Genomic DNA, 19,348 nt, shown 5'->3' with positions numbered 1-19,348 from the left:
TGAACAAATGAAGATTAATGTGCAAAACCTTGGCCCTGAATCAGAGCTGGATTTGGCCACTCACCGCTTTGGGCCTACAGCAGCTGATGTTTTCTTTTGCTTTTTAGAGGACTGTGTGAAACAAACTCAGCACTCACAAGGGGCACACATAAACTAACGTGGAAGCTATCAGCTCAGATTTGTAAACAATAAAACGTCTCAGGTTACGTATGTAACCCCGGTTCCCTGAAGGGAACGAGACGCTGCGTCGACGACTAGTACTCTGAACTAGAGTGTAATCTGTCCAATGGAAGGGCGAGACGTCATAGGCGGGTGACGTCACCGACCGGGAAACATAAAAGCACGTGCAATGGAGCCAGCGTTTGCTTCTAGGAATGAAGCAACCGCTCGCAGGGGTGCAGGAAGTATGGCCTCGAGACGCAGCGTCTCGTTCGCCTTCAGGGAACCGGGGTTACTTACGTAACCTGAGACGTTCCCTTCCAGGAACTCGAGCTGCGTCGACGACGCTACGGGAACGAGATGCCCACGCCACCAGACTTCCAAGTCCCTGCCCTGTGTGTATCCCTCAGGAGCACTACGAGGGCGAAAGAACAGAAGGGCCCAGAGTGGCCCTAAGGTCAAGGTCATAGAACCGAACAAAGGTGAGGGGCGTGGACCAACCTGCAACATTGCAGATATCCTGCATTGAGAGGTAGCCATACTCCTTGGCACATACAATTAAGCTTCTGGTCGGGCTCCCCAAAGGGAGGAGGACTGAAGGCCTGCAGCACGACAGGCCGTGGTATAGAAGAGGGGATCTAGGAAATAACCCGCTCGAGGGTAGATAAACGCTTTGGCCAAACCAGGGGCAAAGACGAGATAAGAAGGGGCCATGAAGGGCCTACAAATCCCCACTGTCTTAAGAGAAGATATCGCCAAAAGGAAGGAAGTCTCAAAGTGAGAAAGCGATCAAAAATCTCTTCAAAGGCTCGAATGGAGATTACAGAGAGCTTCTAAAACCACAGCCAGGTCCCCGGAGGGACACGTCGTACAGGAAGCCTCAGCCTCAGCGCACCATGGAGGAAACATGTAACCAGGGGGTGTCGACCAACTGTAAGGCCACCGTGAAGGGCGTGGTAGGCCGATAAAGCCACCACATAAACCTTCAGGTTAGCGTGAGTTACCCCTGTGGAGAAACGGGCCTGCAGGACCTCCAGCACTGTACCAAACGGGCAGTTAACTGGGTCAAGGTGGCGGTCTCCGCACCAAGAAGTGAAAAATTTTCACTTCAGGGCATAGTTTCCTCGTAGAGGGAGCTCTGGATTGGAAGGTGGTCTCAGCAACCTCGGTTGAGAGACCGGAAGCTATAAGCTGCACCCCCTCAGAGGCCACAGCTTCCACACGTAATGCACGCGTCACCTCGGCAATGTGCGCTGCAACAGCGAGCACTCACTCAAAGGGCGAAGAACCGCACACGCGGGCTTCCACGAGCGAGAGCGCTAGATCTGGGGAATGCAGGAGGAGATAGGGCGAACCCGTTCGCCAGATGCATGTTGCCATCCAGAGCTCCCGGGAACAGAGCGATCGGGGAAAAATGTACAGACGAAGCCTCGGCCAGGTCTGTACCATAGCGTCCAGTCCAGAGGAGCTGGAGGAACTAGAGGGGCATAGCGCTGACTCTTGAGTCGCAAAGCCAAAAAACCTCCATGTCTGCTTCACCACCACGGGTGAAGCATCCATTCCCCGGGCCTCGGCCCCTGCCTCGACAGGATGTCTGCTCCCACATTGAGATACCCAGGGATATAGATGGCTCTCAGCGAGCGAAATTTGCCCTGGGACCACACAAGGATCTGATGCGCCAGCTTGTATAAGGGGCGCGAACGCAGACCTCCCTGGTGGTTGATATAAGAGAACACGAAACACGGCCAACATTTCCAAACAATGATATGCCACATTAGGTGGCGGCCGCTCCACAGACCGCGGGCAGGGTGGCCACTCATGACCGCTCCCCAACCGGTGAGGAATGTGTCTGTCGCTGGCATTACAGTGACAGGGAGCTCCCAGCACCGGGCCCTGAGACAAGAACCAAGCTTGGCTCCACATGTCTAAGGCACGTAGGCATCGCCGCGTGACCTTGATCATGCGAAGCGGGTTTCCCCTCGGGGAGAACCCCTTGGTCTTGAGCCACCACTGTAGGGGCCCCATGCCCCAGCAGTTCTGAAACTGCTTGACAGTGAGTGACTGGCCCCCTTTCACTCTCTTGACTGAGGTGAGGATCGACTCGATCCGAGTAGGAGACATACGTGCCTGAATCGTGGTTGAATCCCACACCACGCCTAGATAAGTGGTTCTCTAACTGGAGAAAGCACACTTTCTTGACGTTCAGTCTCAACCCCTTCATGTGCGCGAGAACGACATCTCGATGCCGAATCGCCACCTGCTCTGATCGAGCTAGAATCAACCAATCGTTGATGTAAAAGTGCGGGGTGAGAGTGCAAGGCCAACGAGAAGAACCCGATATTGGTAAGCTTTGCCCCCAAAAGCAAACCTCAGGAACCCCCCGTGAGAGGGAAGGATGGAGATGTGAAATATGCGTCCTTAGATCTATCATGACAAACCAGTCCTCGGACTTGTCCTGAGACACGACCTGTTTGAGTGTAAGCACCCTGAACTTCAGTCACATGACTGAGCGGTTCAACTGACGCAGATCTACCATCCTTTTTTGGAACAATGAAGTACCAGCTGTAGAACCCGGGCTCTCTTCCGTGAGGAGGGACCACCTCGATGGCCTCCTTCCTCAAGAGAGTGTGTACTTCCTGTTCCATGATCAGAGCCTGCTGGGGCCCACGCACGTGGGAATCCCCCAGGTGAAAGGCGGTGGCAGAGCGCCGAACTGAATACAAAGGCCTTTCTCTACAGTACGCAGGACCCAATGAGATCCATTTGGCAGTAGTTACCCATCTCCAACCCGTTCGCCAGATCCATGTTGCGATCCCCGCAATCTCACTCGCCGCTGTGCCTCAGCAGCGGCGGGAATGCGAGATGTACCGCGGGGAGAAGCGCAATCAGCCCCTTTTCTTTTTCTTTTAGAGCTGAATGCGCGCCATTCTCATTCATAATATGCTTGTGCAAACAGTTTCATTGACGCGTCCACCTCCTCGGATGAAGACAGGTCTAGCTTTTTTGGAAGGGAAGAAGACAGGGGCTCGCCCGTCTTCATTCAACGCTAGTGAAAACTCACTCCTCTCTTTTTCTTTTTCAAAGAGAGCCTTCAGAGAGCAGGCATAAGCAATGAAAAAAGCTCACAAAACGGGCAGTCAGCTCCCTCGAGAGCTGAATCTGCATGCTCTGCTCTCAAGCAGACCACACACAGACTGCGTGTATCCCAGGCAGTGATATAACGTGTGCAGGGAGGAACACACAGCCCGTAATGCGATCTGCTATCGCCCCAGTGCTTGCACATATTGCTGGAGCCTATTTTCAAGTGATTGTGCCATCTTTTTCTTGGACAAACAACACTAAATAAGACTCACAACATAAATCGACAGACACACAGACAGAGTAGCGGTTGCTGAATGACAAAAAGCAAACGCCGGCTCCACCGCACATGCTTTTATGCTTCCCGGTCGGTGACGTCACCCGCCTATGATGTCTCGCCCTTCTATTGGACAGATTACACTCTAGTTCAGAGCGCGGTCACGCTGAAGGCGTTCCCGTAGCGTCTTCGACGCAGCTCGAGTTCCTAGAAGGGATGCACAGATTACTTGGTCACAATTAGATTTTTATTTTATTTTAGACAAGACAAATACAAAGTTTTATTTTTGTAGTCAGTTGTTTTATAGTAAATATTATTTAATTACTGAAGGACTCAGAGATGTACTAGATAACAAATGCAAAGTTTGATAAAATGGCAAAAACATGCACTTGAATAAATCATTTCTTTCAAACCTTATTTTAATTATTTTTTTGGCCCACTGTTTGCTTTGCATTTTCTTCTTGACTTCTTAACAGGAAAACTTGAGACATCTGTCCTTGTTTTTGAGGATGTTTCTCTGTCTGTCTTTCTTTTTCTGTTCACAAACAGTGGATGTATTTTATGTGACTTGTCTGCATCACAAAGTCTCTCAAATCCTTTAATGTTCATACTTTCTTCCTTTGTCTTCACTTCTAGTTCATTCACTTTTTGGGCAATATCCTCAGGAATCTTTTCCCATGTCTGTCAGTCACCTGAAAAGTCCCTTCGCAACCAGTAGACAAGCACATTTTTTATGGTATGAGAAAGTACAGCAGTCACATATACTTGTCACGAGACATGGTTTTGATGCTGCTCTTCCAAATAAGCTTTCAACCTCTATTGTTTTTTGAGGCTTTGCAGAAATGCTATATTTCTTCCTTCGAATCAACTCATTGGCATGGGCCTGCAGTTGTGTGTCCATGTCTGGAAAAGTCTCAGGACCACAACAAGTGAGAAGACTTAATAAAAAGAGATGTTTACACACGTCTACTTGTACCAGCTGCACAACTGCAGAACTGTTCTGCAGGACAAACACAGTAAACTACATGTGGATTACTCTCAGATGGAACATTGTATATATATATATGTTTCTGTTGAATCTTTGGTAATTTTTGTGGCCCATCCATTCTCTAGCATCCTCTCAGCAGATTTATTTGTTTCTTCCATTTTGCATTCCAGAGGGTTATTGACCCTCCCAACAGACTGCAAATCCTGTATTATATTGAAGTACTTGTCAGTCTTGTTCAGCAGCACATCAATCAGATGATCCAATCTACGATTTCGGATGCCACAGAGGAATTGGTATTTTAAACGGTGGAAGAAATTATAAGGGGGAAAAAAAGAGATCAGAATGAAGTGCAGTAACAGGTTGGAACTATTACAACGTACACTTTTAAACAAATGAATAAATACTCACTACGCTAGCTTTCAGCTAGCCCACAAATACATATTGAAACAAACATGCATAAAAATGATATATACTGTTCTATTAGATTGTTTGTGTCAGAGTCTCCGTGTTTATAGCATCTTCCGAAGTTAGACCACAAATGACCGATTGTCTCCCAGTGGTTCCTGAAGTACTTGCAGACATCTTTTAAGTTTTTAAACTGGCAGTGAAACATCTCAGCTTTTTTTTTAAAATTCATGTTCCTGTAAAAATGGACAAGGACAATCATGGGCCTCATTTATAAAGTGTGCATTCGCACAGATTTGATTTTAGAGTGTGCGTATGCTTAAATCCACGCTAGCACTCATATTTATAAAAACTGTCTTTGACGTGGAAAAGTGCTTAGCTTCACGTCAGGGTCTGAGCAGATGTACGCACTTTTTATTGTCGGAGTATTGCAGGTTTTATTAAAATGTAAACTGTTCTTGCAGTTCGCTGTTCTAAATTATGATAATTGGTGATATTTTATATGTTAATGACATTAATTAGGAGTCGTTTACAAGGCAGATAGCTGAAACCATTCAATTGCATGCAAGTTCAAGATCATTTGCGATTCATAGATTTCACATCTGAAAGAGACACGTACACACGTTTTCTGTTCATACGTTCATTCTATGAATCAAACGTACGCACATTCGAGAAATGATCGTAAGATCAAATGTAGGATGATTTCTGCGCAACATTTTATAAATGAGGCCCAATGTTTCATGTTATTAGTATAAGAACTGCAGTTGATTTATAGGTAATCCTTGACACAGACCTATACCCAAGTGTGTGCAGTTAGTGTACTGAAAATCTGTAATGTTCTTCATGGATTATACTGTCTGAAACCATTTAGGCCTATATTAAACATGATAGAATAAAAAAATATAACAATACTATTTGCAGTAACTAAAACAGTGACCAACCTGAAATAATCCATGTTTATAAACACCCAAACAATACAAGGCTATGTACACTTTTTCAAGGGGTCATTATTATAAATTCAATGATAATTTTGTCTTGTGGACAATTGTGGATAATTTTGAGATGTGCTTGTTAATGTGTACTAATTAACTTCTTAAACATTACCTAATAATTAACAGATTATTAATGTAAATAGAAATGCTTACAAATATATCAAATATAATGCTTACAAATATGTGTAAAATGTGTGTCGAGTTAATCTATGCACCTCATCCTCCCTGCACACTGTTAGCCTAGTTTACATCTGCACACTGCCTGCATAGTAAAAAAAAAAAAAAAAAAAAAAAAAAAAAAAAAAATATATATATATATATATATATATACACACACACACACATACATACATATACATATATATATATATATATATATATATATATACATTGATAATAAAGCAGCATATCAGAGTGACACTGAAGTAGTGGCTGATGAAAATTATATTTGTAAGTAAGAATATCATTATTTTAAAATGTAATAATATTTCACATTATTATATTTTTTCTGTATTTTTTGGTCAAATAAACACAAACATAGTAATAGTAAAATGTTATTAATGAAAGTTATTAAAATGTTAACATATAGTTATCATATATATATATATATATTTGTGCTGTCAAAGATTAATCCAAAATAAAGGTTTTTGTTTACATAGTATATGTATGTGTACTGTGTTTATTTATTATGTATATATAAATACACACACATTCAGTATATATTTTGAAAACATTTACATGTGTATAAATGTATATATTTATCAGAATCAGAATCAGAATCAGAATGAGCTTTATTGGCCAAGTATGTTTACACATACAAGGGATTTGTTGTAGTGAGAGAAGCTCCACAGTGCAACAGAAAGACAGTAACAGGACAGGACACAGGTAATAAAAACAAAATAACAAGAAATAGCCAATAACCAATGTACAAAGCAGCAGAAAAAAAACAAAAACCAATATATAATATAGCTGCAAGCAGCGATTACCGGGGCCAAGCCTGCGAATGGCCCGTAGAGCGGTGCAGAGTGGGAAGAGCAACAATATACTAATAAAAAGATGGAACAAACTGAACGAATGTGAAAAATTGCCACTTTGTAATTATTGGTGAGAATGAACTTACAACAAACAGGAGTTTAAATAAAAATGATCACAGCATGGATAAAAACATGCATTTCTAATCCAGGAGCAATACTTATTTGTACCATGCTAGTCTGGATAAGAAACTAATCAAAACAGCACAACATTACACACGTTTTTATAAAGCTGCTCTATGTGGGATTCGAACCCACAACAAAGCAACACCTGACCTTCAAAGGAAGCGGCTTAGCAGAGTGCACCACTCGGTCGTTACACATATGACAGGTCGCCGAGGAGAGGTTTAGGTGTGAGAATGAGCTGACAGAAAAGTTATTTAGCATTTTAAGCTGCGTAACACAAACTAAAGTTAATTGTAACGCATCTTATGGTTAATTCGATAGCTGAAGAGTCACTTTAAACAGAATGGTAATTGTTTAGCCTGTAACTTAGGAGAATGCTAAGATCACTAGTATAAGCCAACAAATTTCAAAGTGGCGGATACGTGGTTCAGCCAATCCTGGCAAAATTGACATCCTTATAATTTTCTGACTGACTGTGCAAAAGTTATAAGTGAAAATGTGATTTTTTTGGTATCTCACGACCCACAGGTGGTGCTGTTACCAAATTTGGCATGGACCCTCAGATCATGGAGTTGAAGAAGTGTACCAAGTTTTGTTTTGATTGATCAAAGCTTGGCTGAGATACAGCATCTGAACCAATTTTGGTCGAGCCCGTTATGTTCACAGCATCATAACTTTTTTTTCACTAGTACTCAAAAAATTCTGTTCAGTAATTTCTGTGCGGCTCGGTCCAAAGATCATCTGTGTCAATTTTGGGAAGAATTGGACAGATTTTGAAGGAGGAGTAGCAAAAACACTGGCTTTCATTTGCTTCAAAATGGCGGACAGACACCATGTTGGAAAATGAAAAAGGAGACATTGTCAGAATCGGCATAACGCAGGGAACGAAACGACATAAAAATGACACATTTTGGACAACATTTGCAAAAGTTATGTGTTTTTGTTGGAATAGTTATATCTCTGGAACACAAGGTGGCGCTGTCTTCAGACTTCTGTGGTCCCTCCGGGACATGGTGTTGATGATTCCTACCGATATTTGTGCCGATATGTTAAATGTTTCAAAAGATATTGCAATTTATACCAAATTTCAAATTGGCGGACACGTGGTTCAGCCAATCCTGGCAAAATTGACATCCACTGTTTCGTCATGACCCAAGGAATCCATAGACACAGATTATAATTTTCTGAATTACTGTTCAAAAATTATAAGCAAAAATGTGAATTTCTGGTATCTCACGACCCATAGGTGGCGCTGTTCCCAACTTTGGCGTGGCCCCTCAGATCATGGTGTTGATAAAGCGTACCAAGTTTAGTTTCGATTGATCCAAGTTTGGCCGAGATACAGGCTCTGAACCAATTTTGGGTCGACTTCGTTAAGTTCACAAAATCATAATTTTTGAACAAAGATGGATAAAAAAAATCTGTTCAGTCATTTCTGTGCGGCTCAGTCCAAAGATCATCGGAATCAATTTTGGGAAGAATTGAATCAATTTTCAAGGAGTAGTAGCGAACAGACAGAATACTGTACTTTTCAAAATGGCCGCTACTGTAATTGGTGGAGTCTTACTGTAAGCTATTGAATGGGATCAGCATGAAGAGAGTAATCAGGTGTACTAAGTTTAATTTTCCTAGAACAAGTGGTTTAGGAGTTATTACCATTTCAATGTTGAATATTTGAACTGGTGGTGGCGTTATAGAGTTGGTCCTAGAGACCCCAATGTTGATCACTAGTAATGTCCATCTCTACAAGTGTGCCAAATTTCATAATTTTCCTATGTTCCCTTCATAGGGCTACCATAGAGCCCCATGGGAAGAAAATAATAATAATAAAACATACAGATACAATAGGGGCTATAGCCCTTCGGGCTTGGCCCCTAAATATAGACAACTATGTATGTACAGGTCAAGTATGTGCAAATTAGAAATGAGAAAAATAAAAATAAAATAAGTGAGTGTGGTGAATGGATAATGTATTAGTTGTGTGTTCCACGTTTATTATTGAGTGTTCATGAGATGTATTGACTGAGGGAAGAAACTGTTCCTGTGTCTGGTCGTTCTGGTGCACAGAGCTCTGTAGCGTCGACCAGACGGTAACAGTTCAAAGAGTTTGTGTGCTGGATGTGAGGGGTCCAGAGTGATTTTGCCAGCCCTTTTGCTCACTCTGGATGAGTACAGTTCTTGGAGAGTGGGGAGGGTTGCACCAATGATTCGCTCAGCAGTCCGGACTACCCTCCGTAGTCTTCTGAGGTCAGATTTGGTAGCTGAGCTGAACCAGACAGTTATTGAGGTGCAGAGGATGGATTCGATGATGGCGGAGTAGAACTGTTTCAGTAAGTCCTGTGGCAGGTTGAACTTCCTCAGCTGGCGAAGAAAGTACAACCTCTGCTGGGCCTTCCTGACAATGGAGTCAATGTGAATGTCCCACTTCAGGTCCTGAGAGATGGTGGTGCCCAGGAATCTGAATGACTCCACTGCAGCCACAGTGCTGTTCATGATGGTGAGTGGGGGGAGTGCAGGGGGGTTTCTCCTGAAGTCCACAATCATCTCCACAGTTTTGAGCGTGTTAAGCTCCAGGTTGTTGAGACTGCACCAGACAGCCAGCTCCTTAACCTCCTGTCTGCAAGCAGACTCGTCACCGTCCTAGATGAGGCCAATCAGTGTGGTGTCGTCTGCAAACTTCAGGAGCTTGACAGAGGGGTCTTTAGATGTGCAGTCGTTGGTGTAGAGGGAGAAGAGCAGTGGGGAGAGAACGCAGCCCTGAGGAGCTCCAGTGCTGATGGGTCGAGTGCTGGATGTGAATTTACCAAGCTTTACTAACTGCTGTCTGTCTGTCAGGAAGCTTTTGATCCACTGGCAGACGCAGGTGGGGACGGAGAGCTGAGTTAGTTTATTTTGAAGGGTTTCTGTGATAATGGTGTTAAAAGCAGAGCTGAAGTCCACAAACAGGATCCTCACATAAGTCCCTGGTCTGTCCAGATGCTGCAGGATGAAGTGCAGTCCCATGTTGACTGCATCATCCACAGACCTGTTTGCTCTGTAGGCAAACTGCAGGGGGTCCAGTGATGTCCTTCAGATAAGCCAAAACCAGTCTTTCGAATGATTTCATGGCTACAGACGTTAGGGCCACAGGTCTGTAGTCATTAAGTCCAGTAATTTTGGGTTTCTTTGGGACGGGGATGATGGTGGAGCGTTTGAATCATGAGAGGACTTCATGAGCATGAGGGGGCCAGCTGATCAGCACAGATTTTTTGGCAGGCTGGTGACACACCGTCTGGACCAGGTGCTTTCCTTCTTTTGTTCTTCCTGAAGACCTGGCACACATCATCTTCGCTGATTTGAATTGTAGGTGTGGGGGAGAGAGGGGTTGCTGGAGGTGTGAATGGTTGTGTGAAGAGGTGTTCTGGGCGGGTGTGGGGTGATCGTTCAAAACGACAAAAGAACTCGTTTAAGTCGTCTGCCAGGTGTTGATTCTCCAGAGTGCTGGGGGATGGTGTCTTGTAGCTGTTGATGTCCTTCATTCCTATTCACACTGAAGCAGGATCACTGGAAGAGAATTTGTTCCTGAGCTTGTCAGAATAATTCCTCTTTGCCACTCTGATCTCCTTTTCCAGTGTGTATTTGGCCTGTTTGTACAAGACTTTATCCCCCTTTCTGTGAGCATCTTCTTTGGCCTGACGGAGCTGTCTGAGTTTGGCAGTGAACCATGGTTTGTCATTGTTGCAGAATAGATGAGTCCTTGTAGGAATGCACATGTCCTCACAGAAACTGATATAAGATGTTACAGTCTCTGTGAGCTCGCCCAGATAATTTGCAGCAGCTTCAAAAACAGTCCAATCAGTCAGGTCGAAACAGGCTTGTAGATCCTGCTCTGTTTCGTTAGTCCATCTTTTAACAGATCTTAATACAGGCTTTGCAGACTTAAGTTTCTGCCTGTAGGACGGAATAAGATGAACCAAACAATGATCAGAGGGTCCTAAAGCTGCTTGTGGCACCGAGTGATATGCGTCCTTTATTGTTGTGTAACAGTGATCCAATATATTACTGTCTCTGGTGGGACATGTAATAATAATAATAATAATAATTCATTACATTTATATAGCGCTTTTCTGCTTTTCTAAGAACTCAAAGCGCTCTACATTGTGAGGGGTGGTGTCTCCTCGTCCACCACCAGTGTGCAGCATCCACCTGGATGATGCGACGGCAGCCATAGTGCGCCAGAATGCCCACCACACACCAGCTTACTGGTGGAGAGGAGACAGAGTGATGAAGCCAATCAGTGTAAGGGGATGATTAGGAGGCCATGATGGTCAGAGACCAATGGGGAAATTTGGCCAGGATGCCGAGGTCACACCTCTACTCTTTTCGAAAGACATCCTGGGATTGTTAATGACCACAGAGAGTCAGGACCTCGGTTTAACCTCTCATTCGAAAGACGGTGCTTTTTGACAGTATAGTGTCCCCGTCACTATACTGGGGCGTTAGGACCCACACATACCGGGTTAGCACCCCCTGCTGGCCTCACTAACACATCTTCCAACAGCAACTTAGTTTTCCCAGTTTTCATCCAGGTACTGACCAGGCTCAACCCTGCTTAGCTTCAGTGGGCAACCAGTCTTGGGCTACAGGTTGATATGGCTGTGACAATATCACATGTGATGTGCTGTCTTTATTTTGGCAGTTCGTGGGAGAGATTTGCTTTATTAAAGTCCCAGAGAATGATTAAAACAGAGTCTGGGTGTTGTTGCTCACTCTCTGTGATCAGATCAGTGAGTTTCTGTAAAGCTGTGCTCACGTGCGCTTGCGGTGGAATGTAAACACTCACGAGAATGAACGAGCAGAACTCCCGCGGCGAATAGAACGGCTTGCAGTTAATGAAGAGCGTTTCTAGATCTGAACAGCACATCTTCTTTAACACAGTTACATCTGTACACCACCTCTCATTGATGTAAAAGCATGTCCCGCCGCGCGATTTCCCCGTTGATTCCGTGTCCCGATCTGCTCTGATAAGCTGATAATTAGGCAGATGAATCGCGCTGTCCGGTATGTCGCCATTCAGCCAGGTTTCCGTGAAACACAAAGCAGCAGAGAGAGCGGAGATTCGCCAGATGGATGCTAGGCAACGCCGTTCGAAATCATATTATATATATATATATATATATTTTATATTACATATAAATTTATTTAATATATAAACATATTTTTCTTAAATATATACATGCATGTGTTTTTATTTATATATGCATGATAAATATAAACAGTACACACTCATACATTATGTAAACAAAAACTTATGATTAATCATGATTAATCGCATTCAAAATATTTGACAGCACTAATATACACTCACCTAAAGGATTATTAGGAACACCATACTAATACTGTGTTTGACCCCCTTTCGCCTTCAGAACTGCCTTAATTCTACGTGGCATTGATTCAACAAGGTGCTGAAAGCATTCTTTAGAAATGTTGGCCCATATTGATAGGATAGCATCAATGCTCAGAAACAATGCTCAGGTAGGCCGTGGCATTTAAACGATGCTCAATTGGCACTAAGGGGCCTAAAGTGTGCCAAGAAAACATCCCCCACACCATTACACCACCACCACCAGCCTGCACAGTGGTAACAAGGCATGATGGATCCATGTTCTCATTCTGTTTACGCCAAATTCTGACTCTACCATCTGAATGTCTCAACAGAAATCGAGACTCATCAGACCAGGCAACATTTTTCCAGTCTTCAACCGTCCAATTTTGGTGAGCTCGTGCAAATTGTAGCCTCTTTTTCCTATTTGTAGTGGAGATGAGTGGTACCCGGTGGGGTCTTCTGCTGTTGTAGCCCATCCGCCTCAAGGTTGTACGTGTTGTGGCTTCACAAATGCTTTGCTGCATACCTCGGTTGTAACGAGTGGTTATTTCAGTCAAAGTTGCTCTTCTATCAGCTTGAATCAGTCGGCCCATTCTCCTCTGACCTCTAGCATCAACAAGGCATTTTTGCCCACAGGACTGCCGCATACTGGATGTTTTTCCCTTTTCACACCATTCTTTGTAAACCCTAGAAATGGTTGTGCGTGAAAATCCCAGTAACTGAGCAGATTGTGAAATACTCAGACCGGCCCGTCTGGCACCAACAACCATGCCACGCTCAAAATTGCTTAAATCACCTTTCTTTCCATTCTGACATTCAGTTTGGAATTCAGGAGATTGTCTTGACCAGGACCACACCCCTAAATGCATGTGATTGGTTGATTAGATAATTGCATTAATGAGAAATTGAACAGGTGTTCCTAATAATCCTTTAGGTGAGTGTATACACAGTCATGGCCAAAAATATCGGCACACTTGGTAAATATGATCAAAGAAGGCTGTTAAAATTCATCTGCATTGTTAATCCTTTTGATCTTTTATTTAAAAACAAAAAATGAACCTTTCATTTGAGAATAAGAATTTAAAATGGGGGTGTGGGAATATCATTATGAAATAAATGTTTTTCTCAAATACGCGTTGGACACGATTATTGGCACCTCTAGAAATTCTTATGAATAAAATATCTCTGAAGTATTTCTCCCATTCATATTCACAATTTTGAGCACTCCAGGGTGATTATGAACATGAAACTATCCAGCCATGGCTTCCTGTTTCACAGAAATATAAATAGGAGGGAAAACAAAGTCCAAATTCCCTTAATCATCCATCACAATGAGAAAAAACAAATAATATATTTCTGATGTGCAGCAAAAGATAATTGAGCTTCACAAATTAGTGAAGTGGCTTTAAGAAAAGAGCTAGAGCAGTGAAAATTCCCATTTCCACCATCAGGGCAATAATTAAGAATTTCCAATCAACAGAAAATGTTACAAAACTGCCTGGAAGAGGACGTGTGTCTATATCATCCTAATGCACAGTGAGAAGGGGAGTTTGAGTGGCTAAAGACTCTCCAAGGACCACAGCTGGAGAATTGCTGAAAATAGGTCAGGTCAGAAAACTTGACAAAAAAACAAAACAAATTGTCAAACAGCACCTACATCACCACATGTTGTTTGGGAGGGTTTCAAGAAAATTTCTCCTAGCTCATCCAAAACCAATCTCCAGCATATTCAGTTATCAGACACGACTGGAACTTCAAATGGGACTGGCTTCTATGGTCAGATGAGACTAAAAAAATTGCTTTTTAGCAGCAAACACTCAAGATGGGTTTGGTGCACACAGAGATAAAAAGTACCCTATATGTACAATGAAATATACTGCTGTATTTGTGATGTTGTGGGCCTATATTTCTGCTGGAGGTCCTGGACATCTTGTTTAGAAACATGGCATCATGGATTCTATCAAATACCAACAGATTAAAAATCAATAAGTGATTGACTCTGTTAGAAATCTTATAATGGGCCATGTTTGGATCTTCCAACCGTACAGTAATCCAAAAACAAACCTCAAAACCAACACAAAAATGGGTCATTTAGCACAAAACAAAGCTTCTGCTATGGCCATTCCAATCCTCTGACCTGAACTCGAAAATGAGTGAGGTGAACTGAAGAGAAGAAGCACCGTCATGGAGCTGGGAATCTAAAGGATCTGGAGTGATTCTGGATGAAGGAATGGTCTCTGATCTTTTGTCAGGTGTTGTCTAACCTCATCAGGCATTATAGGAGAACATTTAGAGCTGTTAAACTGGCAAATGTACGTTTCAAAAAGTATTGAATAAAAGGGTACCGTTAATTGTGGCCAACGTGTATTTGAGTAAAACATTTATTTCATAATGATATTTCCCCCCACTTTAAATTCTTATTATCCAATGAAAGGTTAGATTTTTGTGAATTCTTTAAATAAAAGATCAAAAGGATTAACAATGCAGATTCGTTTTCACAGCCGCCTTTCATCATATTTACCAAGGGTGCCGATATTTTTGGCCATGACTGTATATTGTATGTGGGTTAATATTTTATAATAACTTTCATTAATACAATTTTTAAACATTATAAAACTGCATGTTGTTACAAGCCTGTTACCAAAGTTTCATGAATGTCACACTACAAGATACAATTGTACTATAAAACAAATGAAATGGCAACACACTGCTGAACAGGATTTCAGCTCTGACATAAACTGCATGATGTGTGCTCTTGAATCTGCCTTTTCAGGTCCACTCACACCAGATTCAGATCTTGACAGCCAACGAGTTACTGCCTGTGTGTAATAAATGGTGGGGAAATGTAAATTTATTTAAACTGGTGAGAACTTCCATTGGCCTGACACATCTGACTAGATTTATTACAATCAATTGATAGCAACAATTTTCTGCAGTTAAGGGGTACTCAAACCAAATATGTTATTACTATAGCCCAGGAAAATTTATCCAAAAACATTTATTTCTCCAAAAAACAAAAACAAAACAGAATTAGGAGACAAACTTGTGACGTCATCAGGAATTATATCTACATTATGTTGCAATGCGAAATTAACATATTTTCTATCCACTGATTCATCAGCCACTGAAGGTAAATACATAGCTAATGAATAACTGCAGTAAATGCTAAAACAGTTTGTGATGTAAATTTCAACTCATATCAATATGACAATAATAGATTAATATTCCAATTTTATCAAAAGAGCAAAAATCAAAGCCATTCTATCTTAACTTACTACTTACTTGTGTTACATGGTACCAGCAAAGGAGAACGTCTGACTCGTTGAAAAGCTTACGGATGGCATTGATTTTAGCCTGGTCTTTATCATCCATGAAGCACCTAATAAAAATAAAAACATTTTAAGCTTCAAGGCAGAGAAAAATATAACATATTACAGATGTTTGCTGCTAAAAAATGCCTTTTGTTGTTTACTTTGTTTTTTACCATCTTTAGAAGTTACTAACCAAACCAATTTGTACATTGTACAGAGATCAACATCTACCAAGCACCAAGTTTGGTCTGAATATGCTAAAGCGCTGGGGAGATATAGTCTTGCGCTCAAGTTGGTATTCTCTTCTTCAAATTTGTTTGTGCGTTATTGAAGAATGTTTGGGTTTATCAAAAAGCTTCTGATAACTTTTTACCAGCATGATCTGAAGATGATCAGATTCGATTTTCATGAAAATCGGAGAAGCCATCTAAGGGGAAGTAGTTTTTTGGTGGGAAAAATTAGCAGGACAATTTGTATTACAGAAAATGACGACATAGGGTGCCAAAGAAGTCAAAGAATCAGGGGAAAATTTATTTTGTTCAGCATTTATTTTTAGCATAAACATGAATTTGGACAAGTGATGGTGCTGGAGAGTTTGAGTTAGAGACATTTGCTGTGGTTAATGGTGAAACTGTCTCTATCAGTGTGCCAAATTTCATAACTTTCCCACAAGCGGCCATAGACTCCCAGAGCAGAATAATAATAATAATCGGAACACCAACAGATACAATAAGTGCCATCACACATCCGGTGGCTCCAAATTACACAATCTGTGTAATACATAATGCCATGTCTTTTTGGACATCCTGTGCCGAGGATAAATTTAGTCATGCACTGGATTAAATATGGTTTATTAATTGCAGTTGTGATATAGTCATTTAGGTGATATACACAAATAAGTATGGAAAAATACTATGGAAATCAATGGTGCCCCACAACTGTTTGGTTACATTCTTTAAAATATCTTCCTTTTTGTTCAGCAGAACAAAGAAATTTATTAATGTTTGGAACAATTTGAGGGTGAGTAAATGATGACAGAACTTTCATTTTTGGGTAAACTGACCCTTTAAGAAACTGTATACACAAAACATTATTGAATAATTTATTGTTTAATTAAAGAATAATTAAACATTTTAAGTAATGAATAGTTAATCATTTTAATTGTATTTACCTATATCTGTTTGTATTACCTTGGAGGTACAGAAAATGTTGGGTTCAGCTTTTCCGGTGCTAGCTGAAGTGTGTCCTGCTTTTCATTCCCCAAAATGATATAGGCAACAGGAATTCCATGACCATGACTGTCCCTGACAACTAATGTAAATAAAGGACCATGTGTTGCATCCATAAAAATTATATCTCTTCCGTATTCTTGAAGGTTGTCTCTCATGGATGGTGTTTGCAGAACTATGACAAGATCTGTTTGAGGACTATAAGGCTGATAAAAAAATAATATAGTCTTTAAAAGGGCCCTCCAGAAGGCGTGAGGTACTAGTGGCATCAACTTTGTGTTGCTGATTTTTTTGCACCATACATGTCCGAATATTTTCAATGTCTTTTGGGGTAACAAAATAAGCTCGGTTGTTGAGATCAGTATGTCCTTGTTCTTTTGACCACGCATGTGATTTTAGGAGAATTGTATCTGGTTTAACACAAAGAGATATTAAATCCTGAATATACTTGACTAGATCTTGACTAATGTTTTCTGAGTGGCCCTCAGAAGAACTTGATGGGTCATGTCCTGAATGAATGCTGTAAATCCTTTCGACTATTACCAGTTTGTTGAGCCAGTCTGTCCTCTTTTTAAAGGAAACATAGTCCTTACATCCTTGGGCACGTCGACTTCGTTGTGTGTATGCTCCAGAGCATTTGCATGAAAACAAGAAATATCATTTTTTTTTATTTTGCAGACTTGCAGAATTCACAGTCCTGAAGTTGGCGTCTTTGGAGGTGTTTATGGTAGTGAGTCTTTGCTGAATAAATTCACAGGCATCTAAATCCTTTTCTAAAACATGGACTGTTATATCGGTCTCTTTTTTGTTTCCTTTGTTTCCTCTTTGTAGACCGTTGTTTTTATAAATTCCTCCATCTTTGATGTCAAAATCTAAAAAGTAAAGGGACACAAACAATTAGACTAAAACATCAATAATGTAAAGTAAAAAGTAACGTTACATCAACTTTTATATGATGACTTTCAGTGATGACTTGAGGTCGATATGAATATGATGACTTGAGGTCATCATATTCATATGTAACAGAATAAATCAGTGATTACTTGAGGTCAAGAATACACAAGTAACAGAATACACAAGGGTATAGTTTAGGCGGGTTGCCCTGACGTTGGGAGAGAATTGCTCCAATGCCCGTGCTGGAGGCATCCACCTCCACAATGAACTCTTGTTCTGGATCGGGATGATGTAATATGGGAGCGGAGGTAAAACGTTCCTTGAGGGACTGAAAGGCCTGGAGGGCTGCCAGTGACCAGGTGAGGTGTTGATTACCTTTCTTGGTCATGATGTAAGGGGTCCTGCTACCGTGCTGAAGTCACGGATGATTCTCCGATAGAAGTTAGTGAAGCCCAAAAAGCGTTGAAGTTATTTTAGTGTGCCTGGTTGAGGCCAGTCGACAACGGCACAAACCTTCTGATCATCCATGGCTACCCCTCCTGAACTGATCACATAACCAAGGAAAGAAACAGATGTTTGGTGGAATTCGCATTTTTCTGCCTTGGCGTAAAGTTGGTGATCAATGAGGCGTTTTAGGACAGCTCGGACCTGCTTGATAGGGGAGAGTGGGGTAAAGTGAGACATTTTTTACATTTGCTCCCCTCTAAGCGAGCTAAAATGATATATCAGTAAAATTTACACATTTCCCATTAATTCAGGATGTTTCCTAGCAATGGAAATTATCAGAATGTACTCAGGACGAAGGTCAGTGAAAATATGAGTGTTTTTTAAAAAGTCGTCTTGTGTCTCACTTTACCCCAGCTTAGGGGTAAACTGAGGCACACCAGAGAAATCAAGGGGGTAAAGTGAACCAGCTGGGGGTAAACTGATCCACTTACAATTTCCACTCTGAAACTACCATAACAACACATGTTGTAACAGTTAGAATCCTGACAGCTAACTTGACAACCACACATTCCAGAACTAATGTCGGACTAGTAACAGAATCATGGGGATTGGTCAATTAAGCAATTTTTTTTTCTTAACACTTGAAAGTAACTCTGAACAAAATCAAATACAACAGAATATCATTCAAAATGTTTTAATTAACATTCAAATGACAGATAGAACCAGTTAGATTAGAACACAGTCTGAGGGTCAGAACAAAGAACAATCAGAACCAGCTAGAACAGCCTGGGACTCACTCTCTTAGACCCACCTGGATTAGAACATCAGCCTACTGTCATACTCTACAACTAGGCCTACTCTACATTCCAGCCCTGAAGGTTACAGGGAAAGATGAGGAGTTGCTCTCTCCGTGTGGTTCCTCCAGGCCTTTTAGGTTGAGGCAGCTTCTTCACCACATCACTTTTAGGAACATGTGCCACATCATTTTCCTTTATAGCAAATGTGGGTCTCTCCCACTCTTTCGTGTTTCCCTGGATTCTTCTGAG

The 19,348-nt window shown here is 41.6% G+C and overlaps 1 protein-coding gene across 1 annotated transcript; it reads right to left on the bottom strand.

Annotated features, from left to right (window-relative positions):
* Window positions 1-4,480: 4,480 nt before the first annotated feature.
* LOC306887302 (uncharacterized protein) lies at window positions 4,481-15,793 on the bottom strand (the record flags this gene model as incomplete). Its single annotated transcript, XM_079444935.1, has 4 exons — window positions 4,481-4,514; window positions 4,976-5,143; window positions 15,128-15,240; window positions 15,704-15,793. The coding sequence occupies 4 exons, from the start codon at window positions 15,791-15,793 to the stop codon at window positions 4,481-4,483; spliced, it is 405 nt and encodes a 134-aa protein (XP_079301061.1).
* Window positions 15,794-19,348: the final 3,555 nt, after the last annotated feature.

The sequence above is a fragment of the Barbus barbus genome (assembly GCF_936440315.1).
Source record: "Barbus barbus genome assembly, chromosome: 21".
Lineage (NCBI taxonomy): Eukaryota > Metazoa > Chordata > Actinopteri > Cypriniformes > Cyprinidae > Barbus > Barbus barbus.
Note: the sequence above shows the minus strand (reverse complement) of the source record. Positions and strands in the feature narration are given on the sequence as shown.